The 27,240-nt window shown below is 39.8% G+C and overlaps 1 protein-coding gene and 1 long non-coding RNA gene across 2 annotated transcripts; both read left to right on the forward strand.

The window, feature by feature from the left end:
- Positions 1–4,366: 4,366 nt before the first annotated feature.
- Positions 4,367–13,632, forward strand: LOC141009400 (monocarboxylate transporter 12-B-like). The gene is made up of 8 exons (XM_073482014.1): positions 4,367–4,672; positions 7,589–7,692; positions 8,144–8,287; positions 8,626–8,721; positions 8,844–9,000; positions 9,820–10,560; positions 10,642–10,901; positions 12,109–13,632. Exons 1-8 carry the CDS (start codon positions 4,536–4,538, stop codon positions 12,291–12,293), a joined length of 1,824 nt encoding a protein of 607 aa, XP_073338115.1. The 5' UTR covers positions 4,367–4,535; the 3' UTR covers positions 12,294–13,632.
- A 682-nt stretch (positions 13,633–14,314) lies between these two features.
- Positions 14,315–25,505, forward strand: LOC141009129 (uncharacterized). The gene is made up of 5 exons (XR_012180124.1): positions 14,315–14,438; positions 17,851–17,960; positions 20,663–20,763; positions 24,460–24,493; positions 25,345–25,505. It is a non-coding gene; the product is annotated as an uncharacterized lncRNA (long non-coding RNA).
- The last annotated feature ends 1,735 nt before the right edge of the window (positions 25,506–27,240 follow it).

Here is a 27,240-nt window from a genome sequence, read left to right on the forward strand (position 1 = left end):
TTAGACTCACGTTACATCCCATTTCTTCCCTCTCTTTATCTTGTGTTATCTTTTTAGGTCTGTTATACAATCATTCAGCTCTGACCTCTCTCTTCTCTCTTATCTCAGGGGCTGAGACATTAAGCAAATGCAGAAGTACCAAAAACTGCAATTCCTCAAATGGTCACTTGAGGCTGGCTCCAAAAGTGAGTCCATCCCCATCAGACCTCATGTTAAAATGCCTGACTTCACAACAGAAATAAACATGTTTACAGCCTGGTGCAAAAAAACAATTTCAGTCTCTATAGCTAATTTAATCTTTTACGTCAACTGTAGGTGAATTTTTGCGTAAGTCACTTGCTCAATGAATGGTTTATAAAGCATCTCAATATCTCATTATCTTTAATCAACTACAAATTTACCATTTCTTCATGATTTTTATTATGAAGGTTTACCAAAAAACATACAGCCGAGCCCTCGAAGAAGGTTGAAACAAACGTCTGAAATTTGTTTGCTGGGCAGCTCCTTGGAAATAAACTATGGATTATTATTTTACTGTTAAGTAAAATCTGTTTGTAACCTAATTGAAAGGGTTTCTTTTGTTTTTCCAACAGTCTAAAGTTAAAGGTAGGTTGTCCCATTTATTTATGTAGTCCAGGGATTCCCAAAGTGTGGGCCATGGTCTACACATGAAGGTACTGCAGGTCGGCTGCTAGAGGTCATGATCAAATATTTGCTTTTATGAGTAATCAGAACTCATGAAACATAAAACAAGTAAAATTGCAGCAGCAGCTTTGGCTGGTAGGCATTAAATATAGCTTCCTGCTTGTCCATCACTTTCCTTTTTCTCTTTGTTTTCTACTCTCTGTCCGTCTCTGAAGCCGCAGCCATGGTCCTAAACGTTTGTGAGCATGCATGTGCAAGAACGTGAGCTCACCATTTACAAACAATACAACCAGCCAGGGACTCCAAGGTCCTGTATCCTCATTCCCCTTTAGGGACCGCACTGTTTATGGAAATAACATTTTATCTTGCCGAGGCCCACTGGTGGGCCATGAAGGTACTGCAGGTGGGACGCTAGAGGTCATTTCCAATAAATAAATAAACATTTTTAATTTCTAATGTTAAATTTTGTAATTAAGTTAAAAATTACAATAAAATATATATGATCAAATATTTACTTTAAAAAGTAATAAGAACTGATGAAACAAGGGAGGAAAATACATAATCTTAGTCTGGTGTTGATCAGAGTGGTGATTAAAATTTTGGCTGGGCTCCAGAAGATACACCGCTTTAAAATTGTGAATGGCTGATCTATGACTTGTCTGACACTTATTTAAAAATAGATTATCAAGTGATTAACACATGTAACTTATCAGAAAAATAAACGGTAGAAGACGTACTGCTTTTAAATTGTGACAAAAGGCTTTCAAGAGCCTTTTTGTCACTTTTGGGCCTCCGTACCACGAATATTATAACTGCCGTATAAGTCAGAAACAAATCCTCCAGAAACATCGACATCTTTTTAAAAAATATATTGTTGATTGAAATCTTTATTTCGAACATGTACATTTTCCATAAACAAACAAACCAACAAAAGAATAGTGCATATGAAAACAGGCAAGTCTAATTACATGTTTGAAAAGGGGTGGGGAGGAATGTTAACTACAGCTTTCAAATTGTGAAAAATGGCTCTCAAGTGCCTTTTTGTCACTTTTGGGCCGCCATACAACGAATATTATAACTGCTTTAAATGTCAAAACCAAATCCTCCAGACACACCGACGTCGGTTTTTGGGGGTATTATGATGAATAGGTCACTCGTTATCTTTACCACCGGAGATAAAACAATATACATGACGAGGTTATTATAAAAAAAATGTCGCAATAAAGAAACGTCATAAAGTAAAACAAAGGAGCAGAGATACTGTAAAGACACATTTGGCGTTTGTGTAGAAAGTCTACTTGGTGACTTCCTCCTCCTCTTCCTCCTCCTCCTCTTCCTCCTCCTCCTCCTCCTCCTCCTCCTCTTGCCTCCAGTCGTTGCGGGGCTCCTTCAGAGTGTTTACAGTCATGAAGCGGTGACACAGAGGAGCGGAGACCGGCTGCAGCCTGATGTAAGTCCACACACACTTTATTTACCTCTTTATTGACTTTGCACTGACAGCACGTTTTTTTTTTTTTTTTTTAATTCTCTCTCTTTGACGACTGTCTCATTCTCTGCCTTCTTCTCTTTATCGACATTTTTTTCTTCTTCTGGTAATAAACTCCCTAAATTGTACTTTATAAACTGTAGGACACTCAAGATTATTCTTTGTACATCCATGACTTTATAAAAATATCTATGCTGCACCAAAACAGATACATAGGTAGCCTATGTGTTGAAAATATTACAAAATAAAAGCACAGAGAAAATGTGCATGTGGATGCTATTTCTCTGTAAATAGAGACAAGATTCTAACTTCAGATGAAGTGAATTTGTGCAGCAGCGTACCAGTTTTAACTATTTGACTTCAGGTGAAAATGTTTTTCTGGCCAATTTTTCTTTCATTCACATTTTTTTGAAAAAACTCTTAAGACACTAAGAGTTGCACCTTTTTCAGTGAATCTGAGTAAACTCTGCTGCTGTTTTCATGGCTCACTGCCAGTTTACTATGCAGTAGGAGGGAAACTCTCTGTTGGTGACGCAAACGTGCTGTCAAATAACACACACACACAAATGCAAACTTTACAACCTGTACGATTGTAGAGATAACTGGTTTTTGTTTGAGCAACAGATGACAAAGCAAAAAGACGCTGCCAGAAACCTTTGGACGGGTTCAGTGAGTTTCAGCAGCACACAGATGATTGTTCTTCATAGTTACTCTCTTTTAAAGTTGTAAATACGTTTTTCAGTGTTTCTTTTATTGCTTTATTCTAATTGAAGGTTTGCTGCCCTGTAACTGAAGCCTCTGCACTTTCTCACCTTCTCATCAACACAACTTGTTTGTCAGGATTCTTCAGGCTTTCTCCTGATTAGGTTTCTATAATGGCCCAATCCAGATCAAGAACCTGAAATGCAAAGAAGCAGCACAGCTGGTGTGAAGCCTTGAGCTTTTCAAATGGAAACACCCACTGCTTGACTGCTGCTGGTTTGCACTAACAAGCCCTTGAGATGCATTAAACAGACGTCAGGTAGCCTCGGGGTGTGACAATTAGATGCAAACAAACAGGACGTTGTTTGATTAGTTAACATTTCCACAGCTCCAGGGTGCTACCTCTGACTCCTGATCCTCGTGCTTTTAGTGTTTTGTAATAAAGGTATGTTTTAAAGTATAAGTTTACCCAACAAAGAAAATTCAGTCATTATCTACTCACCCCCATGCTGATGAAAAGTCGGGTTAAATTTCGTTGTCCACAAAACATTACTGGAGCTTCACAGCAAAACAGCGCTGCAGCATTCTCCTAAACAACTGAAGTAAATGGGGACTTGATTTATAGTAGCAGTTGTAGTAGTATAAAAACAACTGAAAAAACATAAAAAGGCTCCACACAGCTCATTCGGCAGATTGATTTGAAATTACGTTATTTACAGCCTTGACGCACGGTCTAGCTTGTGATGAGGTGCGTGCCAATGCTTTTAGCTTAGCAGCTACGGTGGAAATGTTGGTTTTTATAAGGGTTTAAATAATGTCTTTTTAATCAGTTAGGGATCTCGGGCTTCCAGCAACTTGGATTACGCCAGACGAGCTGAATTGAGCCATTTTATATAAAAAAGTTTTTTTTAATGTTTTAAATAAGTCCCCATCTACTTCAGTTGTTTAGGAGAATGCTGCAACGCTGTTTTGCTGTGAAGCTCCAGAAATGTTTTGTGGATTATTTAACTTCCCCCGACTTCCTGTCAGCACGGTGGTGAGAAGCTGAATTTACATTTTTTGATGAACTTATCCTTTAACCAAAAGTACAGGCTATCTTTGCTAGTTAAAAACAAAAATGTTAATAATAAAGGCAAAGCAAACTGTAAAATGTGGAGTATTTTAACTACGTTGAAACAACTATAGACGTATACTGCAGAGCTGCCACTGAAGGCAAAAGGATGTGCAGTTTGTAGAGTGCGTATACGTCACGCTACAACCTGCAAGTGGAGAAGTATGTTTGCAGAAACCTGATGAACTGGTTACTAGCTCAGGGTGAACCCCGCTGTGATCTGCTCCACCAACTGTTACTTGACAAGTTTTATTTATAGTGTACTGAGGAGCTAACAGCACTTATTGTGGGCTAGATTAAAAGCTCAACAAAACATGTAAAAAAAAATGCAATCTAAATATAATATAGATACATATAAAGTAAATGAATACACAGGAAAGGAGTTTTAACTCTATATGATGTCTGTTTTCTCAGTGACCGAGCAAGAGGAGGAAGAAGGAGGAAACACAAAGAAGAGGTCCTTTGAGTTTCCTGAAGATCTTTCAGCAAGCCCAGGGAGTGAAAACATGTTGTACAATTAGAGACAGAAGAAGAACTGGATTTTTGACTTCCAGCATCCCTAACAGAGGGAGCTTGTGATTGGCTGGAGCAATGGCGGTCACCGAGAAGGAGAAGCTGAAGGGAGGCAGAGGGGCAGAGGGGGTCTCGACCCCACCGGAGGGAGGCTGGGGTTGGATGATCGTTGCTGGCTGTTTCCTCGCCTCCATCTGCATCCGGGCAGTGACCAGGTGAGATTATGTGTGTGTGTGTGTGTGTGTGTGTGTATGTGTGTGTGTGTGTGTGAGAGAGAGAGAGAGAGTGAACCAAAAGGTCGTCACTCTGTAAGTTTGAAACTCTTTAACCTCACAAAGTACAACGGCCAACATGTGATAAGAGTAGCTATTTCTGTAAGAACACTGCAAACTTCAATAACAACATCAGACAGTGAGATTGCATCATTCAGTGTATAGTGTTTCTGAACCTGACCTGACATGACTGTGAACAGAGACATTTATAGCTGCTTTCAACAAGGCTTTATGTTCACAGCTTTGGTAATTAACATCTCTATGTTATTACTTGGCAAGACTCCATTTCCTCTCAGCTCACATTGTTTAAGCCACGAGCCTAATTCATCGGCAATATTTTAGTTTTTTCCACTAAGACTTTGAATCCTGCTGAGGTGTTTCCATTTTCCAACTTTGCGCAGTCAGCAGATTTCCTCCACAACTACAAATAGCCTATGGGACTTTTGGATTATATACGAAAATAAACTCAGTGGCGAACACAACTTTATGATACTTACACGTTTTGTTCAGCAAGATAATCATCAACAATGAACACCACTTTTGTGATTTTTGAAGCATGAATGAAATTGGCAGAAGTAAAAAGATAATGTTAGGCTACAAGCTAATCTGTAAGTTGTAAAGTTTGAGTTAAAATAGTTTGCAACTCAAGTCGGCCTGTAAAGATGGACTAGTGAGTAGATGAGACTCCGTGTTTAGTGTGATGGCGTTTAATGTCTCCGACAACTTCTGTAGTCTCATTTAGACACTTTTTAGCAACCGCCTTCTTTAAGACATGTAAATGCTCAATATTTCAAATGTGGGTTATTTTTTGGCGTATTTTATGTTGTTGTAGAACAAAACGCATCAGAATCTTCTCTGATTCTGATCCATTTACTGACCAGGGGAGAGCTCAGAGATTAATTTTTACAATCTGGGATTAAAAGTGGTTTCTTCTTCACTCCTGTTTATCAACCTGACTGCAGCAATGATCTGCAGATCTGACCTCTAATGTTGGGTGTTTATGTACAGTAATGTTGTGTTGGTGTATGTAGCTTCCAGTTAGCTTCACCTCTACTGTGAAAATCACAACCAGAACTGCTTCTAAATCATAAACTTGTGTATGGTGTTAGCAAGCTAGCTGCTGGGTGCTAATTAGTACTTTTTCCACACATACCTATATCATTATCTGTGAGGCATGTCTGTCAAGTATTTTTACAACCAGCAGCAACACACATACACACACTATACTGGTGAGGATCCCAGCAGGCTTCTTATAATAACAAAGCTAACGCTAGCTGAGCTAGCATTACAGTAATGTTACCAGACACAAAAGCAACATAAAAAAAACAATAACCGGCATCAAACCTATAATTCTTTATTTAGTTGGCTTTAAAGGAAGCTTAACGTTCACACACTTTCTCGACTGTCTTTCAGCTTTACATCATTAGTCCAACATCAACCCAGACTGGGAGTAGCTACATTAGTTGAGCAACATGCTAACACCTGATTCAACAGGCTGACCTACAAAATAAACAGTAAAGCAACATAAAACATGTAAAAACTTACTGCTTCCAGGTTTGAAGTCGGTTCAGAGACAGCCAGTATCGATCTATTCTCAGATTCTAAACCTCACATTGCTATCAAAAGTAAAGTTAATCCGCTGAGTCTTGACATCCTCAGATGGGAGTAGATGAAGAAATATTCAGCTCTTAGCTTTGCACTGGCCCTCTCGGTACAAATATCCTGTTTTTTCCTCCTGTTTCACATTTACAAATATTAAAATGCCGTGGTCCATAATTTAAAATGTGCTGGTCTGTGCAGCCAACAGAAAAGCCATGCCAAATTCATTCTTACGAGCCTAACTAGCCACTATAAATGTGTGATGACAGTGTGATGTTACGCAGTCACGGGATTAAAGGCGGGACTGCTGACGAGGTGTTTCCTGTGGAAGAGAGGATCTCCTGTGGGAATGAAAAAGCATAATATGTCTCCTTTAATGCAGAATTCTTACATATTATATCTTTAGTGTATTTCTTGTTTGATAAAGGAATATCTTGTAAAAACATTTCGTTGTAAAAGGGATCAAATCAATGTTTGTTGGACCAGTGTAGTTAGTAAAAAAAAGACATTTTGCCCCTCTTGCCTCATCTTCAGAAATGTTTATTTGATCTTCTCCGCTCAGATGCCACGAGACCTGTGAGTTCTCTCTGAGGTTACATAATAGACAATAAGAGTCATAAAAATTGCTCAAGAAGGACAGAGCTGTCAGACAGGTGGATATAATCGCCTGTCAATCGATGGCCATAAACTTACAAACCCGTTCACCTTACAATCTCTGACATGCTGACAACGGATAGACCTTGCACACTCTGCCTATTTAGATAGGTTACATCATTACCATCTTTCCTTCTAAAACTTTATTGATAGAAAATTGTAAGTTGCCTGGTTTTATCATTCCAATCTTGCCATTTCACAGTTTTAACTTTATTTTATCCTCCAGTGTTTTTATTTATTTTTTTTAATCTACATTTTTATTACATTATTAAGTTAGTGTAAGTCATCCAATAATTATTGCATCAGGCCGGGAGTCCTCTCTTGCTATTGTGCCCCAACAATTATAGAGGTCATATTATGCTAATTTTCCAGATCTGAATCTACTCTTTAACTGTGTTGTGTTGAGCAAACTGGAAAATGAATTATGTTTTGTGAGGCAGAGGACTTTTTCAAAGAAAGGTCCTCCAGACAGTGACGGCATTTCAACAGCAAATATAAAAGCTTTTATGAAAGGATTTAAATCCTTTAGCTGCATTTATCAATATGACATTTGTGCAGACTAATAAAAAAGCACTAAATCCAACCTCCCCCTGTCTGTGCCTTCAGATGTGTCTCCATGTTCTTTGTGGAGTTCCAGCTGCACTTTGAGAAGGATTATTCCACCACCGCCTGGATCCACAGTCTCATCGACTCCATCACTATGCTCTGTGGTAAGACCCTCAGTCCCAGCATCTAAAGCCAGATCATGGCAAAACTTACTGGTATTTCTTAAGGATCCCATTTAACTTTTTGGTAGAGATTCAGGAAGTGACATGCAAGGTCCCCCCGTTTCGTCATGTTCAATTTTTTATTTTATCTGGTGACAATGCTTCTGGTTATGGTCTGGTTTGGTTCAGGCACAAAAAAAGTTATGGTAGGCTGGTTCGGGTTAGGAAAAGATAATGTTTTGGCTTAAATATCATGTGGTTTCATGCTTTCAAGTGTTGAAACACAGTCTTGAACTGCAGTCACTGGCTTGCCAACCTTCTCACCTGTAAGTTCACCAACATCTCCTCCACCTCCAGATGTAGCAGTCAAGTTTTTAAACATGTTAGAAATATAGGCAACTGCTCAGCAATCATTGAGTAAGATAAGAGCTATCCACACCAACTGTGTTTCCAGCTCCTCTGGGGGGTTTCCTCGGGAACCGTCTCTCCTGCAGAGCTACAGTGATCCTTGGAGGTCTGCTGTCTTCTGCTGGTCTGGTCCTCGGCTCCTTCGCTTCCAGTCTGGAACATCTCTACATCTGCATGGGCATCCTCACAGGTAAACGAGCACCTCGCAGCCCATTATAAATGGCCACTCCATGGCACTGTAATCCAAATATTTCACTTCCAAAGCAGACGGTGACTTGACCAATGACAAACATACAGTGTGACCAGTGCTACAGTCTAAAATTGAGTATCAGGGCAACCCAGTCGCCAGAATAAATGTTAGCAATGTAGATTTCTGCAAGCCTATAACAATGTAGTATAATGCGTGTGTTTTTTTTTCAAATCATATGTACTGTATGTTGTATAACAGGGTGTGTCAGATTGGTTCAGATTTGGCAACATTTGGCAGGTTTTTGCCAAACTCCAAACCCCTCTATCCATCCTCTGCAGGTCTTGGCTTTTCTCTCAGCTACACACCAGCCTTAGCGATGGTTGGGAGGTACTTCAATGAGAGGAAAGCTCTGGCCTATGGCATCGCCCTGTCTGGTATTGAAATCTTTACTTACCTGTTGCTTTTTTTCCTTGTCATTCATACTTTACTTTCCCATCTCTTTCTTTTTCTGTAAAGTCATTTCATCCCCTGAAACCCAATTTCACCTCATCTTCAGGAAGTGGCATTGGGACCTTCATCCTGGCTCCGGCAGTCCAGCTGCTGATAGAGAATTACTCCTGGAGGGGAGCTCTGCTCATCCTGGGGGGATTTGTTTCCAACCTGTGTGTCTGTGGTGCTCTGATGAGGCCACTGGAACCAAGACGAAGGGAAAGGTAGGTCCTTTAGATTTACTGCGAAAAAAACAGAAAGTTTTAAATTGTTGCAGGAGTGGCTGGGAGTTTAGGAGCTGAACAGCCTTGGGAACAAAGGTTGCTCTCCTCCTCTGTGTCCTGCAGCCCGGGCAGCAGAGCCAGCGTCCTGAGGGGAGCCACTCAAATGCTGGGAACAGAGCGTGGGAGGGGTCCTGAAGGATCCTGCACGCTGTCCTCAGTGTTTGCTGCTCTCACATAGCAGAAAGTGCATCTAAACACATTAGATGGCATTTGTCTAATTGACAAATACAAATAACAATATGAGGTTTTGCAGGAAGCAGTGACTTAAAGTCCTGTCATCACCAATAGGCAACAAGCGAAGACTCCAGGAAGTCACCGCCCCTGGCTTAGAAAGAGTCCAGCACACAGCCTGTAAAACCACAACACAATCTCTTGTCTTGTAATCGGGCGTCTTGCAGTCATTGTGGTTTACACTCTACATGACTGATCAGCGACAGGGTGTCACACATTGCAAGATCAAGATGCAAGACATGACATGGAAGTTATTCATTCCAAGCAGTCCAAATCATATGTGCACCGATTTGCAGCTAAAATCAAGGCTGTCTATTTCCAGTCTTCATGTTAATCTAAGATAGCTGTGTCCTGGCACTAATGCACAGACATAATGTATCAATCTTGTCATGTCACTCTCACCAGAAAGTAAATAAGCATATGTCCCCAAATCTTGAACTAATCCTTTAAGAACCAATATAAACCCAATTGAATTTTTTGGATGCAATTCAATATATTTTCTTCTAATCTGTTCTACTCTGTTTGAAGGATATGGGAGAACAATATGGCGAACCTGGAGAAAGACTGCATGACGACAGCTCTGGATTCCAAAGAAACCGAACAATTATATGATGATTGCAGCCAAGTGGAGCCAAAGCAGCTCGGAATAAACCACCTCAAGGAAACTCAAGGGCTACTCATCGCCAACGGAGCGCTCAAAAAGTTTGGACTTGACAACAACAAACTAGGTCAGGGGAACATAGCGCTGCTGTCGAGCCCGAGCCTGCCCGATCAGAAGATAGCTGAATGCATTTTATTTAGCAACAAGCTAACAATGAGAATGCTCGGGGACACTGAACTCTCAGATCCTGAGCTAGAAGATGGTAGCATAAATCAAGACTTGAAATTGGTGGAAAGCATGAACTTGAACAACAAGGCAGCAGACATGAATGCAAAGATAACAGACTCAGGATGCACTGAAGCCAAACCAACAGATGCCTATCATGTAGATAAAACTGTTAGCCCTCCAGAGCCTCCAAAAGCTTCATCCAGAGGCTGTTTTTGTCTCAAGTCCAAGGAGGAGTTTGGATTTCTCATGTTACCTGACTTCGTGATTCTGTCCGTGTCCATCCTGTTCATGGCGTATGGCTGCAGCGCTCCAGTCGTTTACCTGGTTCCTTACGCGCTCAGTGTGGGGGTGCCACACCAGCAGGCCGCCTTCCTCATGTCCATATTTGGAGTTACCAGCATTGTGGGTAACATCACCTTCGGATGGATCACAGACAGGAAGTAAGTAGACGATGGAGGTGTCTTTTTGTTTGAAATAATCTTTAATTAAAACCCTATACTGATAGATCTCCTCCCCTCTAGGTGTCTGAAGAAGTATCGCATGCTCAGCTACATGCTGGCGATATGCATGGAGGGCCTCTGCTGTATGTTCATCCCCCTCCTTCACTCCTTCTCCCTCCTGGTCCCATTTTCTGTGCTCTATGGGTACTTTGACGGAGCGTACGTAGCGCTCATCCCAGTGGTGACGTCCGATGTCGTGGGCTCCACTTACCTGACCTCTGCTTTGGGTGTGGTCTACTTCCTGCATGGTATCCCCTACCTGATCAGCCCACCAATTGGCGGTAAGTGTTCAGGAGTTGATATTGCAACTGCTGAAAAATTTATGTGGGTATCATGTTGATATTAATTTTGAGATCCTGACATAAACAAGGGAGAACAGTGTTCAGATTGCTAATTTTTCTCAAAATCTTGACCAAATGGAACTCGCAATCTTTGTCTTTACTGAAAGATATAATATGTGACAATTCTGCATTAAAATAGTAAATAAAATATTATATATTTTGTAGAGTTGTGCACTTACATGAAATCTTTCCAACAATGTTCAAACCCAGAGAAATCCACAAGTTATTTCAAGGTAACGATGCAGTACCTGACGTATGGGCTCTTTGCTCCAGACCAGCAAAGTGTCGGTGCCGGTCTGGAGCCAGTGCTTATACTGTCGAAACACGAGACACACAAGAACTGGTTCCAAAGTATGCACTGGCTCCGAACCAGCACCTGAATCAACTTGGTCGAAAATGGGTACTAGAGTCTCTACTAAGGAGACCACTAGCAGCAGAAATTATGTACTGTGTGTTGAAAAGGATAAAATTGTCAGTGGTCATGTTTCCATCCACATATCTTATGGACATCTTAAAGTATCGCATTAGTAAAGGTTGACAGAAACAGCAAAATATGATGTTTTTACACTCGCTTGAAGTGGTTTTTGCCTTTTTCAGAAGTGCAAATGCACTAAATAGGAGATGGCAACGCCTTTTCTGAATAAGTTCTGATGTAGCAAACATTTAACATTAAGACTGAAGCTGTGTCCGCACCGAAAACAGTGCCTAACACAGTCTAGTCGTCACTCCATCAATCAAACAAACAGAAATGTCTTATTTTCAATGTGTTTTCTAGATTGTTTGTTCAAGGTTGGACACAGCATTCTTTAATTTGTATCATCTTGTTGCGCCCTCTTCTTTTGTCATGGTGTAATGGTTTGTGGACTGGAGAATTGGCACCACCTGCTGCATATCTTGTTGAACCAACTCCTAATAATCTTGGTAGTGGATGGAAACAAGTAATCATGCATATTTTCTTTTGTGGATTTTCTCCAAATTTGGTTAAAATTGGTGACACATTTGCATGGAAACCTGGCAAGTGACTATTATAGAGAGAGCACTGTCCACCTGTTTTGTGCTACAATGAGTTAATACATCAGTCATCCAGGATTGTGTTTTTTTTTCTCCACTGAGGTAAAACATATCTTTTCTGTTTCTTTGTCTCCAGGTTGGTTAGTAGACATGACGGGAAACTACAAAGCAACCTTCTTCCTCAGCGGGGCGTCCTTCATGTTCAGCTCTGTAGTCCTAACAGTGGGCATGTTAGTCAGACACTGCCGGAGGTCCAAGTCTAACTCAGCTACACATTTAAGTCCCAGTCACATCACTGCAGGTCAGCAGGGCTTAATATGACAATGCCAGTCAAGGTGCTACTCCTCAACCTGCTAGATGTGCCCTGCACCACTGCTTGTATGTGGGTTTACAAATAATTTAGTAAAGGTGCTGTTTTTGATGTGCATCATACGCTGTTGATGTGTTTTGGACAGAATACACTGAGCCCACTCAAGCTCAATAAGAGCAGAGCCCAGAAGAACAAAAGCTGTCAGAGCCTGTGCCTTTTTTTTTTTTGAAGGAGCAACATTTCGATGAGACACACAAGTTGTTGAAATGACTCGTTGCTTTTCCAGTAAGAGTTTTCTGTTTGTAGTTTACTGTAGATATTTTATTTTTAAAAACCAAAGGGCTGTCACTTAATGGAAACCAAGACATATAAGCAAGTTGCCTTTAACATTCACATGCTTTTGTAATTTCAGGCAATAATGAGATGTACATACCGTCCATACCAATTCATTATAGATTTTAACAGGTTGCTATTATGAGAAGTGGAATAATGTGTTTATTTTGAATGTGTCATGAACATGTTAAAGAACAATAACTTTTATTTAATGATGATTTTTGTGTCTGTACGCTCAATTTATTATGAACCATCATGAACAATGTATAGCAGATATTTCTCATCAAGTGTGCTTGATTCTTTAAATGTGAAAAAATGATCGTTTTAATACCTCAGATTGAACTACTTATGGTTGTAACAATGGGAAACTGACTTTCAGCCTGCACCACCAGAGCTGGTCTCTAAATATTTGTTAAAAACAGGTGATATTCATACAGTGATTATGGGATTACTTGAAAAAATTGTTGCTAACTTTATCCATGAGTTGGTTTTTTTTCCTGTAATATGTCTTTTTTCTCTATACCAACATATATGAGACAATATACTTATGTCAGAACAGCAGAGCAAGAATTTCCTCACAGCATTTACAAACTATTCTTTACAATATCCAACCTTACCAACCCTTACTGTACCTTAAAAACAAACAAATCCTTTGCAGAGATTCATGTTTAGATATGTTAAACAAATCTAGTTTAAAGTTTCAGGTTGGGGGGGATACCTGGAAAGTTGGACTGATGCTCATATTTAGCCACTTTTAGGAATAATTATAAAACAAATCTGTGTTTTATTCAGGCCTATGTTATAGACACTGGAGCTTGAAGTATTATGGATTGTAACACGAAAGTCCTGTGGAAAAAAATGGTGCTAGTGACTTATGCCTAATGAGTCTTTGATTTGAAGTTGAAGAGCCTCTTTGACACTGTGTGGTTTCTTACAGTGACCATTAATGTCTTTTACCTTAAAAATCACATTAAAAATATCACCAGGAAACACAATTAAATGATAGAGTGATGATAATGTGCTTCATGTGTGCTGATTAAGTCATGACACTGGACAAGAACATACATTCATTTGTTTTATTTTTATGTCATTGCTTTTATTTTTGATTGGGAATTTCAAGTGCAGTTGTGGATTAGTTGGTGGATTAATTAACCAATAACAAGACAGCGTTTTGGTGACGTCGGCGGACACGGAGAAGTGGTGCGTTCCATTGCAAGTCGGAAGTCGGAAAGTATTCATTTACCTCCGATCCGAAAGCGTCCCAGTGCATTTTCTCCGAAAAACATGGACGCTCGCGACAAACAGGTGTTTGAATGGCCAGTCTGCCAACTTTACAAGCAACCACAGCAGCTGGTTAAACAGTTGAGTGCGCTTAAAAAAGCCAGGAGGAGACGGCTCCTAACGCACACTCTTAAAGACCTATGCAAATTTGTATTTAGTGCACGTTTCACAAGTAACACTACATGAAGTAAAAGGTGATGAAGAGGTAAGAGTAATTGTTCACTAGGTGCGCCGCCATGCTGCTGTGATGTCATCTGTGTTAATATAGTCAAATTCGGGCTATGCGGATCTTATCCGAGTTTCCTGAGGTCGTTTTTTCCTGAGTTCCGAATACACTGGAACGCACCAAAACAGCCTTGACCGATTAGCAACCATGCTAGCAGCTCGGTTGTAGTGTGTAGCTACAGATTGTGGATGTAGATTAATACCAAATTTAATCGTCATGTTTCGCCCCGGACAAATATTTTATCACCTCAGCCATACAGACACGTGTACAAACACGAACCCTCCCCTTGAAGATGCTACCCACTGCTGGAGAACGGGTAAAAATAGTATTGTTTTAACTTTTCTACGATGTTATGTGACGGGGGCTAACGTTAGCCTAGCCTGTGTGACCAAGGCTTATCTATTGAATTGAATTATATCATATAAGTGTTATTAAATACATACATTTTTCAAGCTTATATCAAGTTTGATGTCTGTCTGGACATTATATTTTGTGAAACTATGTTAAAGGTTTGTTCAACCCAAAAACCCATCTATTTGTAAGTGAGAGAAATAACAATAATTGTGTACTCCTTTATACCATGACAAGTGATGAGATGGTTATCATACTGTATAAAATCTCCCTCAGGGTCATAATATGTGGCATGCTAGCCCAACTCTAACCCCAGTCTGTGCCTGCACCATCAGTTTCTCTAAAAGATAATTAACTAACCCATGTGGTCAGTTAAAAACACTTACACTTGAATATAACTTTTTGATGTAAATGTAGCCTGCATCCCTTTTGGCTGCGTAGAAAACACGTAATAGATGAAATGATAGTATTACCTGCTAGGGGTGGACCAATATGGTGTTTTCAGGGCCAATACTGATCTTGATGAAGAAGACCGAGAACCGATATTCGGAACCGATGAATAAAAAATCTTACTACTGTACTTACTACAATTTTGACGTATTTTACTCGAATATTTCCATTTTCTGCTGCTTTATACTTCCACTTCTCTACATTTACTTGATAACTTTAGTTATTAGTTAGTTGCAGATTCAGATTATTCCGTCGCCTGTGATGTGTAACCAATCAGACAGTGTTGTGTGCGGGACATTGCACGAGATCACATCGTGGTGACTGCAAACAGAGAACGGATGCTGCATCAGAGCCAGAGAAGTGCATTTTAAAACCAGTAATTTTTTTACTGGCAATCACAAAAAACACTGATAGCAATAATCAGTAAAATGCTGAATATCGGCCACTGATAATCGGTGAGGCTGAAAATTGGTCTACCCCTGCAGACATCCACAAGTGTGTGCTCAGTTGTATGCAGGAGTATGACTGTAAATCGAATTTCCTCATGGGGATAACACATCAGTTCTTCTTTTTTCTTCTTCTTCTTCTTTTTTGTGTATGTGTGTGTATTACAGATCTGGCAGTGTGTCTGCAGATGCTCTCTGTTGTCAATAAAGACTTATCTACTTCTCGCCATGCTAGTAGCCCTCACGCCCTCTAGACTGGGTTCACTCAAGCAAGCAACATGAAGGTTCATCAGGGTGAAGTGGGTGTTTGTAGCCACTAAGAGGCAGTAGACTCATGTGCAGCCACATACAGTAGGTTATTGTGTCAGTCTGTTGATGTTTCATACATTAGAAAAAAAGGCATTTGAAGGCTATTCAAAACACATGTTTTACCAGCAGACTGCGACTGGACTGTGAGGAAGTGAAAATGCTGCTTGATGAAATGAAAACAACAAAACTAGGTTTAAAATGAACAGAGAAAGTGATGACAATGCACTGCCAACATGTAAATGTTCTTAAAATCACCCACAGACTTGACTTATCAAATAGATCTGAACTATGATTGCATAGAGCAATTGGGCTGCACATGTAAATGGTGTGTGATTGTACATCATGATTTTTAGTCTGGTATAATAAAATGTGAAATATTGTTAAGTTAATAATATAACACATTGTCATGGTGTTTATATAAGATACCGAAAGTTCCAGCAAGTTTGAACTCAGACATTTGTGATTAATAACTGCAAAGACAAAAGCTCGGTCATAAAAATGGTTGCCTGGTGTCAATTAAAACAATTTCTTTTCACAAATGATAAGTCACATTAGAGCAGGCACTGGTTGACCCATTTGTTCCTCATTACTGCTACAGGTACAGATACACACACAAACACACACAAACATACACATACAGCTTGTTCTTGTTCATCTTGTGTGCAGCATACAGTATATTACATTTGCATTTAGGACTTTGAACGCTGTGTGTGTTGTATTGCCGCTCAACTCTAATGCATGCCGTGCATTCAGAGGAGTGTTTGTACAACCGTGTGTATATTGTTTGTGTGTGTGTGTTTGTGTGTGTGTGTGTGTGTGTGTGTTCACTAAAGAGAACATCCCGTTCTGAGTGTATCTGCCCCCACACAGGGAGCCCTGCATTGTTCCGCTGCTGCAACCACTGTTGCATCGTGTTTTCTCTGCATCCTCAAACGTGACAAGTGTCTGCCTGATACCGCATCAAACATTAGATGTCAGCATATATTTGGATTTATTTAATCAGTGCCCTGATAGTCACACAGTCCTGCTGCTTATGTTACGACAGCTGATGTTTAGTTTTTTTTTTGTATTTGTCTTTATCAACTCAGAAATAACTTTACAGGACTCAAAGGTGTGTCACTCAGAAATAAAGTCATTTTCAGTTCCTCAAAATAACTTTTGTCAATAACAACATAAAGTTCATATTATGTAGGTATATCTGTAGTTTCGGATCAAAATGAAACCAGTCGATATCTCAATATCAGTTCATAAAAATGAAGGTTGCAGACTGTAGAAGTATTCTAATTTGGTACCCACATTTGTGTCGCCCTTATAGAATGATATGTTGTGCCAAAGGATTGGTAACAGAAAGTTAAGATCAGGGTTGTAAGGGTTGAAAAAGCTTGGTGTTCTCTCTGTATGTAGATGCATTCAGAGATGGTCTCAGTGGAAGTGAAAAATCTGATAAGGTAGTTGTGTTTCCAGTAAGCAGTGTGGTTTTAACTCTGTAATTCAAAACTGATCTGGTACAGTTGAACAGATCAGCAGAAGACCCTCGCAGTGGTGGAATGTAACAAAGTACTTGTACTCAATTACTGCACTTAAGTACACATTTGCAGTAACTGTACTTTGCTTAGGGTTTTCCATTTTGTACAACTTTATACTTCTACTCCACGTATCAATACCACCCCACCATTCTGAGACCTTGCAGAACAGGTAATATGAAGCACAATGCATGGTTCTCCAGGAGCAGCAGAACAGCTGTCATTACATGTTATTTATAGTTTTACTTGTAGTGGAGTATTTTCATTGTATGGTATTAGTACTTTTAGTTTAGTAAATGATCTAAATATCTAGGTCTATTTAGATCTAGGTTCATACAATAAGATAGTGACAAGTGAATACATTTGCCCTGTGTTATTTGTCCAAAAAATGAGTAGATTCCACCTCCAGATGAAAAAGATGTCATCCAAACTTGTTAAGCGCATATTTTCCAAACAGCAGGTTCAGGGCTGCAACACAAACCCTGAATCAATAGCCATGTCTGTTCAGTTCTGATGAGATGGTTGAGTTGATGAGCTGATGTTTCAAACAGCTGTTTAATTGCCTCCAAACACATGACTTCCAATATGGCTGCCAGAAGGTGCTTTACATCACCTGAAAGCCTCATCAAACACTGTGTGTGTTTTTCAGACAGAAGTTTCCACTGTGTAGGTGGATGCGTGGGAGGCAAGCAGAGGAGGGGTTTCCTCTGAGGTTGGCATCCCCGAAACATAGAAGAGGAAGGACTTCCCCCTGCTTCTGTAATGCATGCACACACACGCACACAGACACACACAGACACACACACAGACACACACACACACACACACACACACACACAACCTCTGTTTGTCCTTCTGCCTCATGTTCATGTTTTAAGATAATTTAGTTGACGTAAAAACATCAAAGCACACAAAAATGCATCGTTGAATTAGTCATCAGTTGTCTGAAGTTTTGCTTGTGATAGAAACCTCCAACCTGAATTGATCCTACTAGGATATTTGGATCAGATTTCACACAACTATGGGAAACTACCAACAGTCATACATATAATGTATACAATCTCTGCCTAAGCATGCACCAGTGTGCATACAACAGCATCCTGGGTGCACTGAGGTCATAGACTGCTAGTCCGCATGGGGGAGGCATAGCCAATGTGATGCTTGAGCAGAGCATTTAGACATGGCCGCCATATGGCAGCATGTGTTTTTAATAATTCTCCAAGAGTGAAAAAGATTCATATTTGATTCTTCCAGATTCTTCTCTAAAACTTCTTTGATTTTTATTTGTTCAATCAGGAAGTGAAAAAGGTTTGGAGTAGACATTTTCATATGGTAGGTCAGTATCGATTTGCCCTTTGCATTGTCACACATGATGCCTTTGCAGTGTATGATACATTTTAGCATTTAAGTTTATTCTGTTTTGAGCCCAGTTTTTCTGGAAGAAAATAATAAAGATTCTAAACATATTCAAACCAATTAACATGATTAATTAACAAAGCCATGTCATAAAAAAAGTTTTGAATATGATTTAGATCAAATATTTTTTGCCACATTAAACACAGACACTGTTGAAGTAGAGAACAGCACTGCTGATGTCAGCCAGGAAACATGATCTCTCTCTCTCTCTCTCTCTCTCTCTCACACACACACACACACACACACACACACACACACATAAGACACCTGCGTTGTTGGTTTACACTAGATTCACTCGCTGATAAACTTTTGTCATGCTGCAGCCAGGTGCATAATGTCACTGTGTATGTGTGTGTGTGTGTGTGTTACCACATCACTCATACACACTTCTCTGTGGGAAGACAAACACTGTACGAAACACAAGACACTCCTGAGGAAGCACAGATGAAAAGGACACAAAAGGACACAAAAGGACACATGTAGACACTTCCACACACACCCAGATACTGTATGTTCCCTCATGAAACCTTTATCTCACCTGTCTGATAGACTTTATTTATGATCTGTTTTTGTTTCTTTATCTGACTTTTATCTTATCGTTTTTTAACTGTCATGTTTACTCAGACTCTTTACCAAACTACTGTTGCTACTGTCAAAAATACAACAATATTGTAAGTGTTCATGAGCAAAAACAGAGTTTCTGTTACATAACAGTGCAGGACAGTCATACTGTAGCAATGAGCCTTGAGTTTGCATGAGTTTGGTCTGTTGTGTATAAACAGTCTCACCATAATTGGATTACTCTGAACACAGTGGTGTGAAGAAAAGGGCTTAAAGTGTGAACCCAAAGACCTTGACATTATTCTGGCGATTCCTTCTCTTTTTCTTCTTCTCTTCAGTTGTAAGTTGGGACAAGGTGATGGTTATAGAACACCAGATTCACCTGAAATTGACGCCTCCTCCAGCTCCAGCTCTTGTGATTTATCCTCGTCAGGGGACAGTTAAATAAGCTTTGATCGGTCAACAGATCAGATTTTGTCCTATAGTGAAGATAATTTCACGATTATGTTGTATATCTGTGGAGTGTTGAAGGAATTGGCCTGTTGATACCGGTGATGCAATAAGTACTTGATCAGGATCTGGTGTTTCAAAGCCATACTAAAGGATTATTGAATTTTAAAGCTGCAGATGTTTTCTCTCTTTACTGGAATGTAAGTGCGTCAGATGTCTCAGGACAGACATTGTTCTAATATCTTAATGGAGTTTTCTAGCCTCCAAATCCTTATTTCACAAGCACCTCTCTCTCTCTTTTTTATGTAGTTATATTTTGCCCACAAATTAATGGCTAATGTTGTCCAGGGACTGTGGCTGAAAGTGTGAACACTGGTGGCCTTTAAGTCTGGCCCTAAACTGAACTCTCTGTCTTCATCTGAAGCAGAACAGTTGTCATGTTCAGTCACAAGACCTCCTTGCTCCACTTGACATTTGAAAGTGACCTTTGTTGACCGTTTAAACCACCAGACTACATTAATTTACTACTCGCAATACGAACAAATCAGATTTTTCTTGCATTGAAGACATGCGGGAGATCCAGCGGGAGTTTGTTTAGTGGTGGTTTACAACATACTGTATGTGGAGATATAATGTTGTAATTATGTTAAATAAGTCAACTCAGTTAATTTCAATAAAAAAATGTTGTGAGTGGCACATAGATCATTTTCATGCCAAGTAAGGGAAACATGTTGAGACACATTAATGTTGGAAAGCACCAGATCTCCATGGGTCGGATGAAAGTAATTCCCATCAAGGCATTGACAGTGACAAAGACAAAGACAAGGAGGAGTGATGTTTCGATGAGTTGTTCTCACAGTGAGGCCATGCAGCTACTGTTGGGATCACCCGAGTTTCAGTTGCGGTTAAAATAAGGCAGATGGTCACAGATGGAGTGAAGAGAGGATTTTTTCAGTTTAATGAAAACATATTGTAGATTTGTAAATTACACGTTTTTGAAGACTATTTTTTGGCATCTTGTCCTCTTTGTGCAGGTTTCAGTGGCGATGCAGCCAGGAAACACAAGGACGGATAGGGGGAAAGGGGAATGACATGCAACAAAGATTCCAGGCTGAAATCGTACCACGGCCATGAGGTATGTGTCATAACCACTTAGAACCAGGACGCCTCTTTATTAAGGTTTTTTTTTTAAATTGTATTGTTAAATAAAGTGCATACCAATAGTTCAGACAGAGCACAGAAGTCAATTAGGGGACAGGAATCAAGAACCAGTTCCAGATCCAGTTGAGTCAGATTCATCAGAATCATGTGCCTCTTAGGTTATGAATTACTTTTATCAATGCCAGAGTTTTTTTCTCATAATTGCTAATTGGAAAACAATGATGTTCAAACTCATACGTTTACGCTACCATATATTTGCAAAAAGAAAGAGTCATGGCAGAGAGGAAGAAATGGTCCAAAGCCTGACTTCATTTCAGGAAGAAACAGTGGTAGACAAAAAAAAAAGCTGGGCGATTGGACGCATATATTGTCTATCGGTGATAGGCTCAACCCATCGCCGGTTGGTCTGTTGGAGCTGATATTTTGGTCTCTTTTTGACATTTTTTTTTGCTAAATTAATGGTGCGCCTCCTTGAAAATTTCACTCAATAAATAATTAACCTAGCCCCAAAAATGGGAAAAGGCAACATCTGTGGTTTTCTTACTGTGATTAGAAAGGAGTCGAGGAGGAGCAGAACCGACCAGCGCAAAGAAATGCCGGCAGACCGTCTGGGGAGTGGGGCTCTGTGTGCAAGTTGCCTGAGCAAGCTGATGAGCAGTGCAGCCCCGCCACTCTCAGTGAAGACTTGGGAATAAATGTAATCTATAGGCAAGTTCAGAACTGTTAGAAAAATGTGATGTGCAGCATTTCTTATCCATATGGATGAAGCGCTTGTCTGATGAAAGAAAAAAATGCCGTAGCCTACAAGATTAAACACTCACACACACTGAATCTCTCAGTGTAGAAACAACGGTGACTAAACCAAACAGTTCCATGAACCTACAATTTTATATTTAAGCTCTCTTGGCAGAATAGCTAAGAGCTCAAATTATCTCAAGGAGATTTATTTTGATTTATTATAAAGTGTAGCCTTAAACTTTGGGCTGTAATGTTTAAGTGAACTTATCTTTTCACATGAAAGACTGCGGATGTCAGAGGGTGAGGTAAAGGAAAAGTTTATTCAAACAGAATAAATATTTGGTCCACAAAAATCACATAGCTATCACGTAGGCTAATCATAAGAATATTAACAGTAACAACAGCAAAAGCGTAGCATACTCAGCAGGATGGTGTATTCACAAATGCTCGTGCAAATCGGTAGTGTTAGACTCCTTTGCCGGTAACATACGTTTGCAGAGATGGCAAATTGCTTCAGGTAGGTTCTTTGGCTTGCTGGTCACGTCCCCCCAAATCTGTTCCCCCAACCAATACATTAACCTTTAAATTATCAATTTTTTGATGTAACTGTTTTTAACTGAACTGCAGTTTTTTGGTTTTTGGTTTAAGTGTAGCATTGAAGCTAGAGAAGCTAGAGAAGCTCTTGAAGCGGAAGAGTGGTTGAGGATCTTTATAGATTCCAACCTCTGCTGTAGTTCATTTATGACACTTGAACACATGAATGCTACTGAGATAACATGAGATAATGATGCATTACAAGACCACTATGTGTTGTCACATGAGAAGGGACATGCTGCATGATTAGTTCATCCACCTACATTATGTGTTATAAGCAGTATCTCAGATACCACCTTTCAGTAAGACCTTGAGACATTATCAACTTCAACTTCAGTTTATTTAAAGTGCACATCACCCAGAGAGTCTCTGTACACTTTACAAGTCAAACAGCAAAATACAATATTACATGTAAAAATGCACGCACATTCATAAGCACTAATACACACAAATACACAGGTAAAAGTGTCAATGAGACGATGGGTTGAGGTGAGTAATTAAAAACAAGGATCATACAGTGTATTGTTAACAGGATTGAGTTCCCAGCCGGTGAAGTCAGGAGAGGTCGTAATGAACAGAAAATAGATATGTATTTGAAAATGTTAATGGAGCTTGCCTCCTGACTGTGAAGGTTATTCCAGAGAATTGGAGCTCTGTGGCCTCTACCACGAAAATAGTTTTTATTGAATCGGAGAACAGTTAAGTATCCGGCATAAAGGGAACACAAAGGACGTGATGGCGTATAAGGGGAAATCAGGCTGGTGATCTGTGAGGGAGCCAGTTCATTTAAGGCTTTATAGTTTGTGAGGAGGATTTTGAAATCAGCTCTTGTGTGAAGGGTAACCAATGTAAAGATGTTATGTGATCCAACTTCTTGGATTATGCTGCATTCCAGTAAAATGACGCCAGCTGACTAAGGTACACGCACTGTCAATTTTGATATCTGTCAACAGTGGAATGGCAGTTAACCTTAGCCTGAAGTGCTAGGGTTGTGAACTGTTGCTTGGCAACACCATTAGCTGCTCCAGGATATCGCTCTCACTAAGCGTTTTTATACTGGACAGCAACCCACCAATTTGGCTGTCCTTTTTGCGGCTAGGTCTGCAAATTTAGACAGATTGCGGTATATTGGGGGTCTGTTTTGGTCTGCCAACATGACCCCTAGGAGGGTACACTTTTTGCCACCTCCATTGCTATGTAAATCCAAGTCGTCGATGTCCTGGCAATTGCGTGACATGGGCGGAGGTGTCGATGATGTGCACTGTTGTGCGACCCACAGCCGGGAATTTTAAAAGCGCATTTAAAAGTTCATCACTTCATCCGCGGACGTCAAGATGAGCAACTGGAAAGCCGCTGAAATCCGGGAGATGCTAACCATCACAGCCGAGAGAATCGTCAATAACCAGATCACTCGTCACTGTTCACGCCCAACTTCGTGCTTCACGTCACGTCACATGTTTACGCCTACCCCAGTGGCGGCGTTTTTGAAAAGGAGGAATATTACACCTCCGTTTCACATAGACAAGACGGCAGATTGCAGCCTTTACCTGGCTGCAAATGTGGCGCATTTTCTAACTAAAAGGGACTATTGTGAGAGACGTTTGATATTTATCGGGACAGCCACGATAAGTCTGTGAGCAGTTCGGGAGGTTTAAGACTGGTCTGTTCTGTACACCCCTCACAATACCATATAATCTGGGCCAACCTTCGGGGCCAACCAAGCTCTCTGCCCAGATTCCTCCTCTGATTGTCGTCAGGGGTGAATCAGGGTTAAATCTGCCCGACACTCCTGCAGTGTGATCCCGGCCTTGGGGGAATCAAGGGTACTTTTTTTTATGTATATAAAGACATTTGTCTTGCAGAGATTACAGTGCTAAATGTGTCCGTCTGCGAAATTTAAAAATGACCCTTCATGGTGGCAGAGTTCCTGGAGCTCGAGGTCACAGTCAACTCACACAATTTGTACACAAAGGATCGTCTCACATACGACTGATGCAGCATTAATCTGTAAAAATTGTAATGTGACGGTAGTAATATTACAGTAAGATTGTGTTCACAGAACAGCCTGACACACATTATAGTATTATACCATTACCACATACATCCACATATATACTAGTAACAGATTGTGAATTTTTCTCATATATGCTTCAATAAATTATTTGTCAGAAGTGTGTCTGTGTGCTATTCAACCAAAATACAGTACATAATTACAGAATATTCAAGGATCATGTGTTCTTTTCAATGACGAGAGTTAAGGTGTGTGATTAAATGAGCCTGTAAATATGTGTGTAGTGTTTGCCTGCAGTTGTTATACAGTGTCTTTTTTTTTTTTTAGGTTTTCTTGCACATTCTTCTTGAAGCCAGTCAAGGTAAAGAAAACCACATACGTTTTTTTCACACCTTTAAGACCAATACTTTCCAGTCTTTCTTCTCCATCCTCCCACACACACAGACACAGACACAGACACACACAGACACAGACACACACAGACACACACACACACACACACACACACACACACACACACACACACACACACACACACACACACACACACACACACACACACTCTTTTGCAAAGAATTGCAAGAGATAAGATAATAGAATAAGAAAAATAAAGAGTAAAGAATCAGGAAAAAATAAAGATTTCAAAAGTAGGTAATTATAAAGAAAGATCAAAAAACAAAGAAAAAAAGCAGGGGTTGGGGGCAGGTTCGCTCTTTGAAACAGCCACAGTGTGAAAGGGGCCTGTGTTTAAATATTAAAACCTCACAGTGTGCAAGAAACAACTCAGATGAAAAACAAACAAAGTTAAAAAAGAAACACAAAAAGAAGAGTAAAATGTGTGCTGCTTTGTTGTGGCAGATTTCTTTGTCTTGCAGGCTGTTGCCTTTTCTCACCTGTTGTTTTATGTTCACCACAAGGGATTTGATTATAACTATAAATACCTGTATGAAACTGTACTTCACAGAATGATGGTGACTCAACTCAAACCTTGTGCAGAATGTTTTCCTCTACATTTTCCTGCCTGCTTTCTTGATGCTACACCACATTCAGATTTCAGTTTTATTCAAAATGTTCTACAGTTGTAATGATATAATATACATATATTGATTTGAGGGAGTCTATTGGCAGAAATGGAATGTAATATTCATAATTCTGTTTCCTTTAGTGGTATGTTACCTGAAACTGAGAACCATTGTGTTTTTGCTACTGTAGAATGAGGCTTTTATATCTACAGGGGAGCAGGTCTTTATCCACCGAGTCCACCATGTTGCACAACCAGGTCTGTACTAGGTTCCGATACCATTTTTTCCTTCCTGCCACCAATTTTGATGCCTAAACTTTGCATATGAGCCAATAATAGAACTGATCTTATACCTGCGCTTTAAAAAAAGACTACTATTATTGTTATTATAAGTTACACAAGCTTGCCGTTTATGGATATTGGCTGCTTGTGCAGTAAAACATGGGTAAGATATGGGTGCATGCTGCTGATTTAACAGGGTGCTGTTTCTAATAAAAAAATGTATGTGGTATCAGATTGGTGCATAGACATGTGTGTTCGCAGATACAGATTCCAGCATTTTAGGCAGTATTGAAGGCATTTCCGATACTGGTATCAGTACAACCCTTGTTTCTTCAATAGCATAGACCGTTTTTTCACGTTTTTTGCGGCACTGTAGGAGCGGGTCGGGCAAGGAGCATTTTGTTGGTTTCAATCTGCAACCTCACCACTAGATGCCACTAAATCCTACATACTGGACCTTTTTAAATTTGTAACAGAAAGGAGCTAATTTTCCCTTTTGTGGCATAAAATTAATCTGTGAAAGACTGATTTTGTAATTTTTTTTTCTTTTTCTGATTTTATACATACATTGAATTCACTACATCCAGGTTTGTTGTAACCTTTGAAAACAAAGATCCTCAGGTGCTCCTTTTTGATGCAGTGTGATACATACTGTATATCTTGTCTGATGCTTTTGCATTATAGTGCTTGTATATTTTGACCTTTGACCTCTTGTGATGATCCTGTTATTTATTTAGCCCCCCTGAGTGTTTCTGCATAGTTGTCCTGGAGAAGTTTGCTCTGGCTGTTGAACGGCGCCTACTACACCTTGTCAACAAAGGTATGTGGGTGTAATGTCATGTGTGTTTCACAATGTATATACAAATATGCCTCCATCTCAGTGTGCAATGTCTGATGCAATTGTGTTTGTACTACTGTGTTTTGCATTGCTGCTTTTTCGCAGTATGTTCTTTGTTGTGTGTATATGTTAGTATGGTTTTGTAGAATATTGAGCTTCTGCTTGTGTGTGTATGTGTGTGTGTGTGTTTGTGTGTGAAACCAGTTTTCCACTCGTCTTCTGTCACTCAGGCTCGTAGAGGAAACCCTGAGCTCTCATTTTGAGTCAGCCCACTGTTCTCTATGGAAACTTCACACACACACACACACACACACACACACACACACACACACACTTACACACACATACAAACAGACATGGCACAATGATGGAACATGGTGCTTACATATGTGCATCTGTCAGGTTTGTTACAGGTTTTTAAAAAAGATAGGTCTAAATATAACAAACAGGGACGAGAACCACAATAAAATTTGAATGCTTTTGTCTCCACTAAAGGATTGGAAGCAAAAAAGTTGTAAACGCTTCTCACAATGTTTCACCTTGAAAGGTGCGATCACAGCCTCAATTAGTGTTCATAGATCTACACCTGAAATGAAAACCTTATTTTGTTTTGTTTTATCTGAGTCTTTGGTTCCTTTGTACTCACCTGCTTATTTGCAAGCAAAATAAAGTCAGCCATCACATGCCTCACAACAGTTTCAGTTCCAACTTTCATTCCGCCTGGATGATAGTTGGCTTCGACCTTGCAATGAGATATCTTTTCAAGCAGTGGTCAAATTCCACTGTGGCTGTTGTAATCTGTTTTTGCATATGAACTCTGGACAGCATTGGGAGAATCATGTCCTGGCAATGATTGGTTTGGGTTGATGGATTTGTTTGGTCATGTGATGATGACTGTTTTTGCGTTGATGTCAGTCATGTATTTGGACTCAACAGCAATATCAGTGAAAGTGTGGAAAGCAATATA

Source organism: Pagrus major, chromosome 15 (genome assembly GCF_040436345.1).
Source record: "Pagrus major chromosome 15, Pma_NU_1.0".
In the NCBI taxonomy this organism is placed as follows: domain Eukaryota; kingdom Metazoa; phylum Chordata; class Actinopteri; order Spariformes; family Sparidae; genus Pagrus; species Pagrus major.